Consider the following 21,100-nt stretch of genomic DNA (forward strand, 5'->3'; position numbering starts at 1 on the left):
GAGGAAATACAAATGAGGTGCTGATTATGCATAACAGTGTGAAAACCAAAAGTTACAGAGCTTGTTTTTATGTAAATTCCTTTTTTCCCCCCTTTAAAAAAAGAAAGAAGAAAAGACTTTCACCTGGATTTTGGTATTTTTAGAAACAGAGATGAATTTCACAACAATAGTAGGCTGTAACTAATTTGTATGTTTAACCCTCATTTTACTAGCGTTGTTAACATGCAAGAGATGCTGACTGGGGTCCCCTCCAGGAGTAAACTACCACGAGAAACAACCATCACTGCTAAATAATACCTGATTTCTTCTTCAAACATAATTAGTTATGGAATTAAGGTGATCTGAAAAAATAAAGATCACCATTTTAGGAAAGTTTCAATTAATTTGCATGTTGTGTAAAACATAAATATGGTAGTAGAATGGTATAATTATAAAAATGAAAAGTTATAGGAAGACTTTCCCCTGGATTTTGCTATTTTTACAAACAGATGAATTCACACCAATAGTTAGCTGTAACTAATTTTTAAATTTAACCCTCATTCTAATAATAAAATATTACCTTTCATCTCCTCAAAATATTGTTCAATTCATAACATTGTGGGAGGGATTACTATTTTAGGACAGTTCATTTTGCATTTAAAAGAAAATATAAACTTTTCTGTAATACAGATCATGGTTTTCATCCCAGTGACATTGACACTTAAAAGCTTGTTTGCCATCTTTTGATGCGGGTGTCATCTAGTTATTAGTCATTTTAGTCAACAATATTTGCATTATGTTTGCATTTCTCTGCAATGCCAAATATCTTCAAGTGCTTGCCCTTGTTTCTTTATAAACATTGCTATGATGCAAAACTACATTAAAGTGATGCCCTCCGGGTTTATTACAGTAAAGCACATCTTGGAGTTCTGAAAAACAGAACAAACCCCTCCCTCTAACTCTCTGCAGCCTCAAAAATGATTATAATTTTGTGCTTCTTCCCACATCATGTCCTGATCAGGCTCTGACTGCATGTTAGTTGCATCCACGCCACACACTCTCAGACTTATCTGGTATAATATAACACAAATGTTTACTTTAATAGTTGTGAGATGTTTTATCATGAAATTACATGTTGCATTTCTAAGTTTGAACTTTATCTTATTTAAGGAAGAGTAGTATTTAGAGTCACAGCACATGAGAAAATCTATGTTTATCACCTTGAAAATGACTGACAGACTACCTCAACCCCCCTGATAGTGTGTGATACTCTTAATTAGTGGCAAACATGAACTCATTGAATAGTTTATTCTGTCAAAACTGCATAATTGGGATGTTTTTAGCAGCGAGGTCTCCTTGGACCTCAATACATTTGTATATAGAAAAAGCACTAATTAAAACAGAAACAGAAAACAATTGTATGAAGTCATTAGGAAGAAAATGAGTGACAAAATCAGGAATAATTGCAATAATGCAAAAGCACCTGTGAGATAAGACTGTACATCTGGGGTACCTCAGTGGGTAGGATGAGGGTGAAATGTATTCAGTAGTCAGTCTAATAATCCCACCTTTGTGTTTCTGTTTGTCAGGTTTATCCGTAAGCAGGGTCTGGATCGCCTGTTCTTTGAGTGCGACACCCACATGTGGAGGCTGGGCGACCGCAAAATACCAGAAGGCATCTCTGTGGATGGCGGATCCGACTGGTTCCTCCTCAACCGCATGTTCGTGGAATATGTAATCAACTCCAAGGACGATCTGGTCACCAACATGAAGCGCTTCTACGCCTACACTCTGCTGCCTGCCGAGGTAACGCACACAGAAACCTCTTTCACAGGTTCAAGTGTTGCTTAATCTTTGACTGACAGGTGAGCGCCGCTTTGTACTTGCACTGCATCGTTTATAGAAACTGTATACACTGTTCTCTTTTTATTGCTGTGTTAGATCTGCAGGGGAAGAAAGAAAAAAGGCGGACATAAAATCATAAAGTGAAGGGAAGATGTAAAGGCTGACTTTCCAACCGTATACAAGGATTGGATGAGAATTGAATGATCTCTGTGGGGAAATTGAATGTTTATCATGAGCTCCTGTGAATCTCCTTTCTCTGCTACTACTCTATTTCCTCTCGTGAATTGGATGGTGTAAAAAATAAAAGGTATACAATTTTCTAATTTCGTCTCTCTGTCTTTCTGCTCTCTTCCGCCCCCTCCCTCCCCCTATCCAATTTCTGTTTCTCATTTCCCAGTCGTTCTTCCACACAGTGCTGGAGAACAGCGCCCACTGTGAGAGCATGGTGGATAACAATCTGCGCATCACCAACTGGAACCGTAAACTGGGCTGTAAATGCCAGTACAAGCACATCGTGGACTGGTGCGGATGCTCTCCTAATGACTTCAAGCCTGCAGACTTCCACCGCTTCCAGGTAATACACAACACAACTGTGCAGTGCAGCAAAAATTTATTGGCAGCTTTCTGTGATCGATAAACTGGGACTCTAAGTTTTTATAAAACGAGTCTCAATGCCTTTCATATTTTCTGGCTTGGTCCTTATTTTTTTGTGTGTTCTTTTCATTGCTAAAAAAACAAATAATGATGAATTAGTTTTTAGTTACATAATACCTGGGCAAACTTCCTGATACAATTATAGCACAGGATGAAACTTTACTTAAAATACCTTCATAAATAGCTGCAGAAGAACTTTACTTGCATTTTAAAAATGTAAAATACTGGAAAGAGATCGACTATGCCCATAGAGAGATATGTGACAAATTAAAGGAAAAACTTGCATAAAGTAGTTCAAAAGCACAACAAATGTGGATCTTTCTACACAATTGCACTACATTGTACAATTAAGCATTAAATGCCCAACCGTGCTTTATATGTGCATGTATTAAAATGCTCATCAGGCCAGGATTTTAGTTTTGTAGCAAGATGGTAAGAGGAAAAGATCTGACTTTGAAAGAGGGTTCATTGTTGGGGCACAGATGGCAGGATCTTCAGTTACAAAGACTGCTCAGCTTGCTACTGTTTCAATAGGAAAAGCCATTGGTGGTACATGGTGACCCAGCACCTTACAAACTCCAGGTTAGTTTTTCCTTTAGTTTACAGTATGTCACAGTAAATTGCCTGTTAGATGTAACCAGTTAAAATGTGTGTTTTAAGCCCACACAATTCGCTTAAAAGTATATTTGGAGTTGAAGAATATCCTCGAGAAAAAATGGCATTTATTTTTTATTTTTTAAAAGCTGATTGTATTTGTGAGATTTCTTCTTAAATATTTGTAGTAGTTATTAATAATACTGACTCTACGGACAAGTAGTTTTCAGTCATAAAAATAGTAATGACATGATGTACCAAAAAAAAAAAAAAAAGGCCGATTCCATTTTGAGGAAAATATGGTGCTTATTAAAGAAAACTGTGCAGGAAGAAAAACTGACAAAAAGCCATGCAGCAGATTTAAGGCTTTTATGTTGTAATTTTTGTGCAGTTTCATGCATAAAAATGTTCATATTTTCCTAACACTGAGACCAAAACTCAGAAAGTAAAAGATCTGACATCTCAATTTTTAAAAAGTACTAAACTAATCAATTTAATGTTCAATCAGAGACATCAGGCAATCCCTTTAGCATGCATAAATGAACATGAAAATAATGCACCACGTTCAGTGGGTGTTTACAGCACATACACCTCAGTGCATCGTGGGAAATCAGCAGCAGTCAGTCTAAATTCTCTGCCCTCTAGGTCTGTCCTTTCAACCTCAGCATCCAGTGTGTTCCCACAGCTTTCACAGTCAATATGTGCAAAATTACGTGTCGATTAGTATGACCCTGACAGGAATGTTTTTTTTAAAAAGTCATTCCAATTAGATCCTCTTTGCCTTGGCTATGTGAGGGAGAGGAGGGTCAGCTAGCTTTTCAAAGTGAAAGTGATTGATTGGCAGCGACTCCAGGACCCCTGAGAACGCTGCAGTTTGACTTTTCTCTGAAAAGTAAAAGCCGTAGCGCAAAGTGACTGCAAACATTCTGCCTCGGTTAAATATCCTTAAGTCATATTCTTCAAGTACGGTGAGTCACTTCATCTCTCCGGCTCTCCACATACCAGCCGTCACACTGACCTCAGTCCTCCTTTTGCCAAATCCGTCTGCCGTCTGTCTCGCCTCAGTCTCTGGCAGTTCAGTGCCAACACATTACCCTGGCTTCCTTGGCACTGCTGCTGGGTCTGGTTGGCACCCTGGTATCAGTGAAGTCCAACCCTGGGAACAAAGCAGCCTTTGCAGAAGCCAGCCATTTCCCGGTATTAATAGGACTTAATATCCCATTGAGCGATCTCTTTGAACCTCAGCAGAGGAGATGGTACACACAAGAAAATAGACTTCAATTTGCTTTGCAGATGAGAATTATAATTCAAGGTACAACTGTTAAGTTTCTCAGTCAGTGATTTTGAAGTGCACCTACCAGAGGAGAGGTTATTCTGGAAGTGGGGAGAGAGAGAGAGGGCGACGGGCCTTTTGTCTTAGTGCATCATTGTGTGGTGTGTTTTAGAACGAGGTGCTTTTGGGAAGTCTGTTGGAAAGACAGGCTGTGACAGGCCAGTGCATCCAGATGAGTGCACAGAGGGCATGTCAGAACACAAGATGTGTGAAAGAATAAACTCTAAAATTCCCCCCTTTTGCATTTCATTTGATATCTCCAGCCGATAGCAGGAGTTAATGCATCATCTGGTTCCACAGTTGCTGCTACGGCCTGAGAAAGAGCTGAACTCTCTGAACTGTGCCTCAGCTTGATTAAGGTTTTTTTTTTTTTTAGCAGGTATGTGTTTGGTGCCGGGTGAGTATTGATAAATAGTTTGGTGTCTGGGGCTGAAAAGATTTCTTTGTGTGTAAGCCAAGCCGTGGAGGTGACACATTTCATGATGCACCATTAACGGCACAAGCAGCAGGGTAGCAGGGACAAAGAGGGGGCAAAAGACATGGATGAAGGAGGCCAGACAGAGCGGACAAATGGATAGAAGTGTCAAGAAAAGACATGGTAAATGGATGGATAAATACATAAAAGGTCATGCATGTGAAATCACAGTGCTACTATTATAATTGCACCTCCTTCATAGCTTTCTTAGTAAAATACCCCTGGCTGCTAATATAGACGGTGGGTCCTGTAATGAAGCCGTCTGACACTGATGCCCGGAGTGACTTGCAACTCCAGTGATGCACCCAAAATCCTTTCATCAATAGCAATTGCATCGTGATGTGATTAACCTTTTTCAGACCTCTCTCTTCGGAGTGTTTGGGGGATGTGCTGGAGCGAGTCCGATCTGTGGCGGCTCCACCTCACAAGTTACAGCACTTAAAGGATCTGCTGCTAAAGTCTTGTTGTCCAATACCACGGGGCTCCTTCAGAGGTTATGTAGACTCTTGGCCTCAGTGAGTCAGAGTTGTTTGGGTGGTACAAGAATAACCAACAGCGTATTAGACAGCGGAGGTCATAAGGTTTTTAGCTCGTTGGTGCTATGTCTGTTAGTTTTGTTTTATTCTGTGTTATCTGAGTTTTTTAGTCCTGAAGCCAATGTATCCAGAAATTTACCAAAAGAAAAATGCAAATATTAGAATAAAGCATAACTTTATATACCAGGAAAGTTTCTCTACTGTTCTTGTTTCCTTCAGAGAAACTGTGCTGTTTTTACATATCAAACTGTGTTTACAGGTTCTGAGTAGTACTAACTTATTCATTTTGTGTAAAACAGTTGCATAAAATCTTCTGTGGCTTCAGGGGAAGCAACATGAAATGATGTTGTCGTCAAGCTAAAGTGAAGTGAACATACCATATCACTGTTTGACTACTTAAGGCCAGTGACCCGAGGTTACATTAACCACTTCGAGCTACATACAAAGGCACTTCAAACAGCTCTCAGCCTCACCCTGAAACAAGGGGCATAACTAGCATTTTGGGGCATAACTGTATACTATGTAGACTTATATCACTGTCTACAGAAACTGTAATGTTTGAAGCAAGCAAAGAAAAAAAGAATAGGAAGCTTCGAGCTGGCTGCTGTTGCTCCAGGACAATATGTCCGTCCACACAGCACAGGCAGCAAAGGTATCCAAATGTGACTTTGAACTGTTGCCCCATGAACCGTACTCACCCGACCTGCACCATCTGACTTTTATCTGTTTCCCAAACTGAAATCCCACTTGTTTAGTCGCCATTTTTGGAATGATGATGAATCATGTCATGAATGCTGTTGAGGAGGATCTGGAGGTTTAAGATGTGACCTTCTTCCACGAAGGCAAAGTGAAGTTTGAAATCAGTGGATCAAGTGCATTGAAGCTAAAGGAGACCATGCTGAAAAAAATAGCAAGAACAGTCTTTCTTTTGTGACTTTTCTCACGAGGCAGAGAATGTTTTGAAGTACCCTCGTACAATTGCATTGTGGGTAACCAGGCACCAGATTGGATGAAGAAGAGTGCATGGAATAGTGTAGATAAAATTTCTGGTTCAGCTGAACTGCAGTGATAAATTGGTGGGGTAATCTGCTAATAACCTTGCAACCCTTCCAGTTTATCTTGCAACCCCTTGTTGGGTCCTGACCAAAGGTTGGGAACCACTGATAGGGCGCCTTTTGTGCTGCAAAAGAATTTGAAAAAAAGCGAGACTGAGGAGAGGGTAACTTTGATTTAATACACGAGTCATTAAAGATTTCTCTGTTTTTATCTGCTACCTTCAACCACCTCTACTCTACCTGCTATCTGCATATTCTTTCTCTTCTTTTTCCACACGTCACTTCGACGCACATCTCACACATCGCATTTGTTCCCCTGACATCCTGGCACACCACCGTTTCTTAATCTCCCTTCTTTCTTCTCTTTATCTCATCTGTCCCTGCATTGCTTTGCTTTCCTACTCCCCTCCCTCCCTTCCTCTTCTCACCTTCCTCCTTCCTCCTTCCTCTCTCTGCCTCTGCAGCAAACAGTGCGGCCCACCTTCTTTGCCAGGAAGTTTGAAGCCAGTGTGAACCAGGAGATAGTGAACCAGCTGGATGCCTACCTGTTTGGACCTTTTCCCCAGGGAACGACAGCACTAAACTCCTACTGGGAGAACGTGTACGACGAGCCAGATGGCGTGGCCAGCCTGTCGGACACACAGCTCACATACTACCACTCCTTCTCGCGCCTGGGCCTGGCCAGGGCTGCCGCCTCGCTGCAGGGGAACCCAAAGGATCACAGCTGCAGGTTGGTTTTGTGAACACTTGCGTGCACACAAAGGTCACCGCACCGTCCCCACAGATTTCTGTACATGCAAATAATCCTTTTACGTATGTTCCATCATCATTATTGTCATCACGCACCTGCACCTACATGCACAGGTGCACTTCAGTCTGTTTTTATGGTCAAAAGGCCACCACACCCATAATAGCATGAGAAACAACATACTGTACATAAAAGCCTTTTATTGCTCTGTTGATGTATTGTCTCACATAGATCGCATGTCACGGAAATAGGATAACAATGGATAGTTCCAATCAGCAACTGGGAAGTCTGGGTTATGCTATTCATTTTGTAACACAATATGACACTCAATTATCCCTGACATATTGAGGGCGTATAGGTCATAGCATTGAAAGCTGGCCTTTCGGCAAGTGTATTATTAGTGGAAATGCATGAATTCAAGAGTGCTGTTAACATATGTGGTTAAAATGAAAAGGAAAAAACCACACTGTACTTTCATATTTAATAGGCAAATGGAACATTTCAGTGTCATGTATTGCAGTAAGGGTTTCAATAACATATGGTTAGAGCAGCATCTGGTGTGGGAGCATTTTAGTTTTGCTGTGGTTTATTTGCACCATGATGAGTCCTACATGCAAAGCGATTAACAGGACAAATTAAATATGCTGATGCAAAGGAGAACGCCAAGGTGTAAATTGCTAATTTGCGTATTTGTGACAGAAAGCCGCATGCAAAAAAAAACCCAACACAATATAAACCTACAATAGGAAATATACACTAAAATGATATCTTTATGTTCATTTTAATGGCATTGACAGACATTAAACTCACTCTTCTCCAACATCAGTCAGAATGAAAGGAAATAAATAAAACAGCATGAAGGAAAGCAGTTGTTTTAATAATATATGGAGACAAACTGTGCTCTGATCTGCTGTAGTTTTTGTCTGCCGTCATCCAAGCTGCCAGTCTGCACAGTAAAGTTTCAAAAATGATCAGGGAAACTGAATCGTGGAGCCTCGGAGAGCAGTGTCACCTGCTGTTGTAAATCTAGGAGGCAACACGAAAGCGATCAGCTCGGCTGGTGCGTGCCGCATGAGAGCCGAGGCGGGGTTTTTTTGCTCCTCGTAAGCTGGGCTCCGGTACGGCGAGGCGTCCGCTGCCAGATACTCAGCCTGCTGCATTGTGGGTGTTCTGTGAAATGTTGCAGGTAAAGTCAAGCAGTGAAAGAAAGCCTGGTTTCATGGTTTCCATCTGTCTGACCTCAAAACCGTCCATTGGCCGCAGCTGTTTCTATTCAGACGCTGCATCTGTTAAAGTGGCGAGCAGGAGCAGGGAAAAGGCTTGTACATACATGTGCATATGTGTGTGTTTGCTTATATGAGAGAGAAAGCGAGGCTCTCAAACGGCCAACATGTAACAGCTTTAAATGGCTGAGCAGGGAGGAGGTCATAGATCAAGAAAACAGGGAGAACTACAGTAAACATTTGCATGTGTGGAGGTAGTGTAGGTTTTGCATGTGTGTTAATCTCTATGTAAGCAGCTCGTGAGTAATGTTATTGATGTGTGTATGTGTACGCGTGTTTTTACTGCTTTCTGTTACTGTATATGCACAAACTGAAGTGTAGCCTTGGTCAGGTTTTTTAGTGTATATGAGCATCACTGTGTCCGCCCAGGGATACAGCTGGTGTTTGTGCAAACAGATATTAAGCAAATGCAAACAGATTAAATGCTGCTTTGACATTTAAGGGTCCCATTAAGCCTTTTGGGTAAAGTTCAGGTCAAACTTAAAGTCCTCATATGCAAACTGAAAGTTGATTAAAATTTGTTTAAATACTGTTTGTGCGTCGGCTTAGTCCATAATATGAATTGCATTTAAATTCACCTTGCAATAAGCAAACACAGAAAAGGTAGATAATTCAGAGTAAAAGGAATGATGATCAAGGTTGTTTGTGCCCGCCTTTACTGGGGGAACTTTATATTTGGTTTTTTTTTGGACAGTAATCTCCAATATGCATGTACCTGTATTTTCCCACAGTGAATGACAGGAAGAAAAGAGAAAAATAAACCTGCCAGCTCACCCAACATTAGTCCCAGCTTGTGCCTCTCATGTATTTATATTGCACTGGAGGCCCACAAGTGCCTGGTTTTTCCAAAAGATAAGTACCTGGCGATCTTTAAAAAATTCAATATGTTGTTTAGCAACATTTACCGCCGGTCTGAAGGTATTCCCAGAATCCTCAAAGACTTTTCTGACCATGTGGATTAAAAAATGTTATGTCTGCTGCACAGTAACAAGGATTTTTTTTTACCAACTTCCAAGGTGCCACCGTTTTCCTAGTTCAAAGACGGTAGCCAAATATGAGATATGTTGTTGCTCAGTTTGTAAAACCTTTAACTTTCATACAGTTTTATCGATGAATATTAATGTCGCCATACAAAATCTTGCATTTGTGCATGTACACTCATACTTTTGATAGTTTTTACCAAAGGACATGTGTAATTTCCATCTGTATTAGTAAAGCTGCAACATAGAAAGCGATAAAGATCATTTCATCTTGAAACAGACGGAGCATTTTATATTTTCATCTGTGAATTTAGTGTAATTACACATAACAGAAACGCACTGGGGCTAACTGAATACCCGTGTTATATTGTGTTACATATGCTGTAATATGATTTTGTACTCTAACACTGTGTTCTTCATTTCCCAAGGCTTAATAAGATGCCATCATTTAACTCACAATCATGCTAGTCCTGCTGATTGTTCAGTCATTAATTGATCTCAGCAGCATTACTGGATGGAAGCCATGAATAATACATCACATCTCATCATTCTCAGCGCAGTGTACAGACATAAAAGCATTAATAATAACCTTTAAGATGTTGCGAGATAAGTATGATACGATTTCATGAAGCGTATGAGCAAAAACTAGAAACTAACCCATAAATAATGCGAGCTACAATGAGTCACAGAATTGCAGCGAGGCATTACTTAGAACAAGCTGAACAAAAAAAAAAGGGAGAGAAATAAAAACTAAATTGCTTTGTGATTTTGCAATTCAGCCACAGTGTGGTTTATTAGCGTTGTAATTAAATACACAATGTGTGTGGTGGGACTACACGAGGCCTGCCTGGAGCTGTCTTATTTATGTTTTACTGATCTGGAATTTTACTAGACAAGTAATTAAAACCAATCAAGTTTTGTTTTTTGTTTTTTTTGCTTAAAGCAAGTCACAGCAAAGTTCTCAGTTAGTGTGGTGCCTCAAGTCGGTGTGTGGCCGCGTATTTTGCATGCATGTAGAATTCAGATGTGCAACCAACAGATGGACGGGTCAACCTCGGTGTGAGGCTGGAGCTGGAGAGAGGAAAAGGACACAGAGAGCGATTTGGCTCTTTTAGCATCCCACTGTGACTCAATTGGTGAGACTGTGGAGTAAAAAGGCTGAATGGAGCTTCTGTGCAGGCTACGCCCCGACCCCCTTCTCACTGCCTCTCACACTGGCAGCCACGTCTCTGTTGGGAACGATGGGGCGGGAGTTGGAGGGGGGGGGGACGAGAGCCGAGGGAGAGAAAGCAGGATGAAAGAAGGAAAATAAAGGAGGGGAGAGGAGCAAAGAGGAAAAGGCAGGTGGGAAAATACAAAAGAGGAGGAAAAAGAGAGACAGACACGGGAAAACAAAAAGGGAGAGCAACAGAGGAAGGAGTGTGCAATGCTATCCTTGTGGGTGTAAATATTTGCTGTTCTGCTTGTCAGGGTAGCATTTACCAGGACGGGTTGACTCCTGGTCCTTTTGTGGAATACTGATGAGGCCGTGGGCACAGGGGAGCAGGGAGAAACTCTGTGTGTTAAGCTGTGTGTGCTCAGAAGAAATGGAATAAAGAGGAGTTTAAGGAAGCAGAGGGATGAGAAATCTGGGCGAGAAAAGAGTAAGAGAGCAGCTGTGGAGTGTTCCCCAGCAGTGCCCACCCTGGCCCCTTTTTGTTTTTCCAGAAGTCACTCCGGCTGGCTGCCCCGAGGGTCCGACCCTCTGCCACGTATGAAGCAAGACACAAATAAACAACAGACTAATCAGAGGGGGCAAGACCTCCGTTCGGCTTCAGCTGACTGGATGACCCAGTTCAACTTTGTTCGGCAGACTTGCAATGTGTTTAGTTGGGTTTTGTGAGTGTGTGGTGTTCAGAAGTCTGACTAATCTGAATCCGCTGCCAATACAAGCCATGACTATTCTGTAATCTTCAGACCACTGTGGTCCCGACTGTCACGCGTCTTCTTTAGCCATTCATTCCACTTCAGAACTGGAGCACATGTTAAAGCAACCAGCACACTGTAAAGCAATATTTAGCATAGAAGAGATGTATTATTTACTTACTCCGAGGTTTCTACTTGAGCTTTAATTCAGCATTCACCAATTCTTACCTCACCCTTCATGAACTGTAATTGTCATGTAGAGATGCAATAAGTTAAAAACTCCAGCTACCCGAGCAAGTAGCATTTCATGGGAATTATCTGCACAGTAGACACATGTCTTTGACCAATTGAATTTCTGTTAAAGGTCATTGAATTAATGTCCACCGTGTCTCACAATCACTGAGCACAGTGACTCCCACTAACCTTCACTGCAAGCGTACATTAGCATCCAGCCGCATTAGCATGTCCAAGGCCGGTTCCCTCCAGACGTTATCCAGATGAATCTCGATATTCTTCTCTCCTTACAGTACTAGCCCTGAAAAGCAGCATGGTAGGTAGGTCAGCCGCTATCAGGTTTGCTAATGGATTCTCACTTTCTCAATGCTCTGCCAGGTACTTCCCCATGGGCCACCCAGTGTCAGTGCACCTCTACTTCCAGGCAGACCAGTTCCAAGGCTACCTGGTCAAGCACCATGCCACCAACCTGGCAACGAGCAAGCTGGAGACCATGGAGACCTGGGTGGCACCCAAGAAGAACTTCAAGCTAACAACCCCTCTGACCAGCACGTTCAGCAGGTTGCAGTTCGCAGAGGTGAGTCAGCATTTTAGCCTGTGTGGTGTAGCGTTTACTTTTAATTTGCATTAAAGTCACTTGTTTGGCATGAGTCACAAAACAGTCAGTCAACCATTGTCAGTGTCAGAAAATGAGTTCTGTTAACAGTCTGAGCACCACACAAGAAAAACACAGCTCTTCAGCATATAATTAGAGGTGAGATATACAGCTCATTGCTATGGTGACCTTATATTCATTGCTATGGCACCCTTGCCAAGACTCATAGCAGCGCATCTCCATGCAATTAAGCTGGTGCCTGTAATGGCCTTGTAAAATGTAAATTGATTGAATTCATCCAAGTTTACAGGGATGAGCGCTTCATGTGCTGCTTATTTGTTGTTTCCTAATAGAACGTCTTCTCACCTTCACACTGGAATGCTTCCCCTGATTGTCTTGTTATGTTAATCTGTGTTTCTGTTTACCACAACGCCTGTTTAGGGTACAGCCACTCGGCTGTGATGTGACAGACACAGAGTGTCTTTTTAAAAAGGACAAAATTAACTGACTGAATGTAAATTGACCTTTCTCTCTGCTTTATCATGCACAGCTTTGTAGGAGGCAGAAATGTCAACAAATTAGTGAATGAATTTGTTTGCTTTGTTTGTGCCTGTGGACAACACTCATAACACCTGGACACACCTTGACCCTGTTTGACCTTTTCCGGCCCTCTCAGAGAGAACACAAAGGGATCCAGACACCCAGCCGCCATGCGGCTCCCTCTCGCTAAGCCCTGTTTGTGTGTCTAGCCTATGAAACCGTGAGTGACAGAGAAGTGATGTGAGCTGTGGCTTTTATCTGGATGCTCAGCCTGAGAAAGCATTCGCTGTCTGGCACTGTGCAGTGGCTGTCAGTCATTCAGTTTGTCCATCTGTCATTCAAAACGTGAGCTGAAAGAGCTTAAATACGACGGCGTGGCATCGCAGCAGTAGCTCTGCGCTTTTTGTCAACGTAGCAGATATGAACCATTATAGTAAAGCTATATGCTGGAGTTTGCTAGATAAACCATATGGTTGGCTTAACAATGTGTTCCCTGTCTTCTTTTAGATATAAAGAAAGACAGATATGTCTTTCTTTTCACTCCCCTGTTGCTGCCTTCCAGCTGCCTTTATGGGCCTTTTTATAGCATGATTTACTGTAGGACCATTTAAAGCCTGCACAGTTAAAATTAGTATTTCACCTCAAGTCAGACTTGACATTGAGAGGTATACTACGCTCTGCTGGGTAAATCATATACTGTAGAATGACTGACTTTGACTGATGGTTTAGTCCTCATTCTACCGCAATGTACGCTATGTATACTATGTAGACGGAAAAACAACAACAAGGCATTGTTATGTAAAATAATTCAGTTCAACCATTCCCACAAATTACAGCCTCAAACATTACGAAAGAATGAAAACAAATATTTGTATTATTAGCTTCCAGCAGCTGATATTACACAGCTATTGTTTTGGATCATTTAAAGGGTGCCTGTCATTCTGCTTATCCTTTGTATTTATATATTTGAATGTGTGTGAACTATATACAAGTGTGAAAGTGAAATCTAGACAAAAAGCCACATCAGCCTGCTGTGTATATAATCCCGAGGGCCAGATTCATCTCATGAGACCAGAGAAATCATTTAATTCTCTAACAAGTGTGCAAAATTGGAGCCTAATAATTTGATTCATCAACATGCTGCAAATATGATATCAAAATGTATCCTAATAAACCTAAAGAGAGATCGATCTAGAGTGCAGACAGGAGAGATACACATTCGGTCTAGTTTTTCTAGACTGCTTTCTGTTTTATCTTCAAGGAGAATGTTGCTGTTTGACATACATTTTCAAAGCTTTGGAGTGTACACAGTCTCAATGTATAGTTCAAAAAACAAGCAATTTAAGTTTAACACCCCTGCTGTTTAGGTCTCAACTCATATTTTTTTCTATTTTGAAAGCAGACCTCTGTTTTGTTTTTTTGGTTGTTTTTTTTAAAATTTGTTTATAGACATATGTATTGACATACGGCCACAAACAAACTTGCAAACTTACTGTCATGTTAATATGAATAAATAAAAACTGCCATTAAATGACTAATGATTCAAAACTACCTCACCCATCAAAAACTGCATTATTTCTAAGCTGACAAGCAGACGATTTACTTGTATTAGCGATCAGCAACAAATACCTTAGAAAGACCAAATTGAAAAACATTACAGCCCCCAAAGTAGAAACCCAATGCAACAAAATAAATACACTTTTGATCACTGACACACAAGTTCTTTAGATATGTCACAGCGTTTAATAGTGGAAATTAGAGCTTCCGTGACAGCTTGGACCTTGTGATGGGCATAGTGTCAATCTCTATGGACAGCATCTAAGAAAATCCTTTGCTCTCTGTTCAGAACAAAACTACAAGATGAAACTTGAAAAGAAGCCTGATGAATATTGTCAGCACATTATTTGGTCCATGATGAATTTGTTCACCTCAGATGGGGTTTAGGATGCTTGGTTTGAAAGTGGCAAGGTTACCACAGTGAATGCATAGTCCTAACAGTGAAGCAGAGGTGTGAGTGTGACAGTATGGGGCTGCATAAGAGCAAAAGTTGTAGGGAAAGTGGCATTGGTAGATGGCATCATGAATCCCTGTGGACATACTAAAATGCAGATGACTCCCAGTGTACAGAAGTTTGGCAAAAAAGGAATATTCCAGCATGATAACAATACAAAACACACTGCCAAAGTCACACCAGTGAAATGTGAAACTGTGACCTCGCCAAGCATGTCACGTGAATCCAGTGGACACACCTTTGGGGTATTTTGTGGAGGAACGCAAAGAAACATAACTCCTCCAGCAGAAAGAAAAGAAGAAAAAAAAATCTCTGAATAATGGCAGAACTTCTCTCCAGAAATATGGTATTCTACATGCCCAAAAGCATCAGGTCCGTCCTCAAAAACAAAGGTGGACACACGAAGTATTGAAAAATTAAACTACTAGAACTTCAGTTAGGACTTTTGCTTTCCTTCTGCATTTTGAATATAATAGATCTAAACTATTATTACATTTTATTATTACATTATGATTACACAAGACCAAGTACCCAATTGTTCAGTGTAGCAGTTATTGTAAAATACCACAAATGTAAATAATACCCACAAAGTTTTCTTTTTTGGTAAAACAAAACAGTCCATAACATGTCAATTTGTAATCTCGGGAGTGTTAGTCGGCAGATTGTTTTCTTAACTTTGACAGAACCAGCTGTTTCCAGCTAAGCTAAACTATCCAGCTGCTTGCTTGTCAATGGCACAGACATAAATGGAACGTCAATCTTCTCATCAAATTCTGTGCAAGCGAGCGCATGGGTGTGTTTCCCAAAATCTTTAACTGTTAATTAAAAATTGGTTTCGATGCATCACACAATATTCTTAGTTTGTAACCTTCTGCTATGTATCTTTATTAGTATCCATCCATGCTACCCATAGTGCCTCGGTAGACTGATCCGTGCCCCTGGGGAGTCCTCTGGTGCTGCTGGTGAACACCTGTGTTTGATTACCCCTCCCAAAAAAAGGGCCACTAATAGGCTTCTGTACGGAGCCTCGAGGGGCTTTTCTATGGTTTTAAGCAGGGCCAGATGTAGAGTGGTGTCCGTGCCCTTGCTCGATCAAATTGACCTGCCTTATTTAATTGAAGTGTCAGACAGTAGGCGCCGGCAAGCCAGTGACGTGGAGAAAAGGTTTGCAGGGTCGCCAGGTCAGAGAGAAGAAATGGAATAGAGCTGGATTATGAGATGGGAGTGTTTTATGTTTTCTATTAAGTCAGGAGCAGAATTGAGCAGAGGATGAAACAAGTGATACAGGTAATAGATGTGAATTATGGGGCATATGTGGAGAAAAGTAATAAGAGTGAAATGTATAATGTACGACTCATTATCAGACGTTAGATTTTCTCCTTCCATTTGTCAGGTCAACAGCACGGGATAAGTGAGGGTTAAATCTTCTATAATTAGCAATGTCTGTTAGTAATTGCTGGTTAAAATGGAAAATTAGAATAATTGTTCTGAGTGAGTGGAAAGTGTGAGTCAACAGAGTGCCAGACATGTACAGAAAATGGAGTAACTGACAAAAAAGGACATCAAGTCACGAGGAGGTTTGCTAGATCAGCATTCGTTCAACAAAAGCATGCTCTCCTAAGTAGCTATAAGCGAAAGAAGGTCATAAGCCTCTGACTTGGTGAGCGGTCATAAGGCGTGATTGGGAATTGGTCGTAAGCCAAAGCTTATTGGGAAGGGACAGGTTGAGTGTGGAGGTCACCGTAGGCTATAGGCTGAGGCTGAAATGGGCCAGAAGTTAATCCCTGTTTGACCTACTTTCGTACTGGAAGAAAGAGTTTCTCGCTACTGGTGGCTTCATGTGTGCCGGAGTCCTCACATTAGTGGCAGAAAAGAATAATTGCATGATTTAAAGTGATAAAAGTTCGTGGATTTAGTGGAAATGTTCCAGCAAACTTTGAGGTAATGTGGAAACAAGGGCATGTGCAGGATTTATGTAGGCATAAGGACCCCAACCTCTGTTCATAAACACACATCAGGTCAGTATATGGCAGTGTGAATGTTTACATTTGTTTGGAAGAAAATGCCTTCTTCTACTACAGACAAGTTGCACGTGCACCGTATTAACTGTGTGTAGTATACATGTGTGTTAGTGCAGAAAGAGAGAAAAGCCTGTACAGCAAGAAGGGAAGCTGAAACTGGAACCCGGACAGGATCACCAGTTAAGCTTGTTGCCGAAAGAACTACAAACAACCACAAGCAAAGTCTCAAGACGTCCCTTCCTACCAACAACATGTGAACACTGTTAGAGTCTCCCTTTCACATCTCCATGTTTAGGCAGCCGATTGTAGGCTCCTTCCTTGTGGGATGCAGTGAAATTCCTCTGTCGATACTCCCCTTGCCGGGGTTTAGAGGGAAGGTGCTGCCAATCAATTTCGGGTGTGCCAGCGAGTCAGCCTTGAATAAAGTAATGAGCTACAGAGGTGCCAGACAAGGGAGTTTATTAGTAATTTAAAGAGAAAAGAACCGAGGTCCAAAGGGCAGGAATGAGCAGAGGTCAGTCCAATAATTGAGAAGAAAGTGAGGTGTCTTTAATGGATGGCCCACATTCCTTCTCCGTGTGTCTCATTTATGCAAGTGGTGTCTATTTATACTGTACATCGTAATCTCAGTTCTCAGAGGATGTAATGCAGAGTCAGTTCCAGTCAGCCATTGATCGTCCGGCCGGGTGAGGCTGTGTTAATCAGCTACCATTTTAAGGATGAGCGCTTCATAAAGCCGCCATCCCTCTCACATTTCTGCCAGACATCTTTTACTGTCTGTGAATGTGTGTGCGTGTTGCCTCCCTCTCTATCAGCCTCACTCATCAATCTCGATCGCTGTCTCGTTTTGCATACCGCACAGTTTTGCAATCTGTGTAATCCAACACATGCAGAACGCTTGTCTTCCGTTTCAGTCTTGACCCCGAAGTAGACAATTAGCCATTCTCTTGTAACCTTCCTGTTGTTGTGATTCGCTCTTCTTCCCTGTTTTCTCTCTTTCCTTCCTTTTTTTGTTGCTTCATTTCATTGCAATGTATCTCTGCAGAGTGCTCATCATTGTCAAAATCGTAAGTTAAAAAGACATAACCAGCAACTTGCAAACATGTGTATGCTAAATGTTAATTATGCAAGCTCACAGTACATAATAATCTTAAAGTGGCTCATTGTTCCACTGGCAGTCTTCCAGTGCATTGCAGGCTGGCAGCTAGTCTCATGTTCTGCAGCCAGAGGCACTGCATGTCTCGCAATTCACCGAGGATATATTTGACTTACTGGCGCTATCTGTTACATTTTTCCATTCGGTTTATTTATTTCAAAATTGTCTTAGAGAATGCAGCTTTCTTAGTCTTTGTGGAAGCATTAAAAACCTTATTTTATGGAGCTCACCTCCCTAGACTCCCTGTTTTTCTATCAAAAGGCTGTGGTTGCTGTGTCTGCATATAATCAGAGTCTTTTTTGTCTTGTTTTTCCCTTCCTTTTCTTTTGTTTTGTTTTTTTTGTTGTTTTTTTTTTTTTTACTGATTCCAGGTTATCTGCTGTAGTTTCTGTTCAAGACAAATACTGTTCATGCTGGATACTGGTGTTCATTGCCTTCCATCGGTCTCTGCCCATCGCTCTAAAATGTGTTCAGAGAGCAGGCAGGGATGCATTTGATCTTCACCCCTTGAGGATACGGTTGGGGTGCAGTCATACGCCTTCTTCAGCCTGCCTCTCATATCCCGTGATGAGGATATTGTCAGGGTTGCACCAACTATGGATAAATATGCTTAAATGTGAAAGACAAAACAATCAGGCTTGTCAGCTTCTGCATATTATAACATTATATAACAATTGTGTTGAGGGTTGAGCTTGAAGTGCAGTTTGATGAAAAATGCATACTGAAGATTGCTCCCCATGATAATTTAGTGAAGATGCTGGTTATCTTAATACTACAGTTAAGTGGTGATGCATGCACAGAGCGCGTTACTTATTCATGATCATGTGCACTATATATAGTTGCAAGAGTGGATTTATGTACCATCATCTCTTGTGCTTTTTGCCGTCGTTTCTCCCCTTGTCTCTGTTCTTACCTCATTCTGTCACTCACTCTCTTCCTCCCTCTTCCTTCTCTCCTCCATCAGATCGGCACAGAGTGGGATGCCAAAGAGCGTATGTTCAGAAACTTCGGCGGCCTGATGGGACCCATGGACGAGACAGTGGGAATGCAGAAGTGGACCAAAGGGCCCAACGTCACCGTCACGGTCGTGTGGATCGACCCCACCAACGTCATCGCGGCCACCTACGACATTCTGATCGATGCCAGCGCCGAGTACACCCACTACCGCCCGCCGCTCAACCAGCCTCTGCGACCAGGCGTGTGGAGCGTCCGCATCCTGCATCACTGGAGCCCCGTGGCTGAGATGCGCTTCCTCATCGCCCCGTTGACGTACAACAGGCACCAGCCCATACGACAAGGTGAGAAAGAGATTCAGCCTTTGTGGTGGTAATGAGGCTTATTTTTAACTAGCACATGTTATTTGTTTCAGATTTAGCATAACGCAGAATTGCTATTGATTGTATTGCTTGTACAAATGGCTTTGCAAAATTTATTGCACAGCTGTGCTGTTCCCTCAACTAGGGATGATCATTCATCAAAAAAGTACCTAAAATGCCAAACATTTTTGTAGGAGTCCTGCACTCTGTGTACTGTGTAGACCTTTAAAGTGCAATTTAACACAGCAGCACAGTTTGTGATGCTTACAATATTGAGTGTTTGTTGACTGCACCATAGCGAACCTGGGTAATAATTACCAAGGTTGTATTTTCGGTGTTTGTTTCATATTGCCAAGAGGAGCAAGGAGTTGAAAATAAGGCACATTTATACCAAACGGTAGCTGAGTGCAGTTTCGACGTACTGTACTTTCAGTTTATGCCCTTTATTACTTGCTATATATAGTTATAGTGTACTAAAGTGTAGTTGCTTTGTAGATAAACATTGTATACAATCGACACACTATAGCTTACAAATGAATCTTCAGCTACAGTAGTGAGAGGATTTTAGTCAACCTTTTTTGTGATTTTTCTAAAATAAGGTGTTATTTTCTTGATTTTAGAGCAGTAGTTTCCCTTCATCAGTATTAGAATGAAGGACTTGATGAAATGAAAGAAATGAAAAATGAAAAATACTTTATTTATCCCAGAAGGGAAATTCAATATTGTAAAAGCTCACTTTTTTTTTTTTTTTAAATCAATATAACAAGTATTTTATACAACAATAATAATAATCATTCAGTCAGTCAATTGTCAGTCAGTCAGATTTGTTTTTCAAGGTGATGGCTGATGGCTGTTGGCAGGAATGAATTTCTGTATCTATATATATATTAATATGTATTAATAGGAGAATTTCAATATTCAACTCACATTTTCGGTGTTTCATTTTCCATTGACGCCAACATTGTGTCACAGTCTAACACTGCATTCACTGTGAAGTAATGTCTGCTGATTTAGGTGTTCTAAAATGTGTGCAGACACACACGCGCGCACACACACATAGCCTTGTATTTGCAGTGATGCCCTTTCTAATCAAGCCTCTGGGCCTCTGCAGACCCTGGTTATTTGTCATCAAGTCATCCCTAATAACCCAGCAAGCTGCTCATACATACTAAACAGAGTGTTAAACAACAGCGCACTTAGCCCTCCAAAAACAATGACACAATTAAATCAATCAGTCAGCATGGATAAGGGGCAACACTGCATTGTTCTAATCCATAAGCAGCCAGTTTGCTGTGAAAGTCACATGAGAGCTGAGACGCCGGCATAATCACGTCTTTCTCAGTTTAATAATCTCCCTGAGCCGTTTTAGTGATGAAGAGGAGCTGCAAATAAAGTTACAGCTTTTGTCTTTAACCTGAGTCTCATTAGGGATGCTGTGCAACAGCACATCTTAAATATTAATCACTTGTTTATGGCTATTTTAGGTTAGTTTACATTATTCAGTTATCTGTATGTTGTGGCTTCCTATTGGTCTACGGATGGTGATGGTTTCCTGCTGCTAATTTAACATTTCAGCTTAGTACTTTTACCATAAGAAAGTGCTTCCTTACAGTTATATACTGCAACTGTAATTTCTAAACCGTTGCTTATAAAGTAGTAAACAGTACAATGCAAAAATAGTCTTTCTTACAGTGTCCCCAGCCTTTGTTTTCCTGCCTTAAAATGAAATATATCTACTCATGATTCCTCATCACAGGTCTTGGTCTTGTTATGGGCAGTTTTCCTCCTCAAATTGCTTAATTTGCAGCAAACTTTTTGAGGCGAGAAACAATTCAAGTAA

General features: G+C 41.2%; 1 protein-coding gene across 1 annotated transcript in view; it reads left to right on the plus strand.

Annotated features, from left to right (window-relative positions):
* LOC103355931 (xylosyltransferase 1) overlaps positions 1-21,100 on the plus strand; it is an 89,974-nt gene that overhangs the window by 62,413 nt on the left and 6,461 nt on the right. The window contains exons 6-10 of the mRNA XM_008279896.1: positions 1,569-1,785; positions 2,222-2,398; positions 6,936-7,201; positions 12,000-12,198; positions 18,909-19,242. Of these exons, the coding sequence (XP_008278118.1) occupies positions 1,569-1,785; positions 2,222-2,398; positions 6,936-7,201; positions 12,000-12,198; positions 18,909-19,242 (1,193 nt within the window). The remainder of the gene's footprint in view (positions 1-1,568; positions 1,786-2,221; positions 2,399-6,935; positions 7,202-11,999; positions 12,199-18,908; positions 19,243-21,100) is intronic.

The sequence above is a fragment of the Stegastes partitus genome, unplaced genomic scaffold (assembly GCF_000690725.1).
Source record: "Stegastes partitus isolate 25-593 unplaced genomic scaffold, Stegastes_partitus-1.0.2 Scaffold176, whole genome shotgun sequence".
In the NCBI taxonomy this organism is placed as follows: domain Eukaryota; kingdom Metazoa; phylum Chordata; class Actinopteri; family Pomacentridae; genus Stegastes; species Stegastes partitus.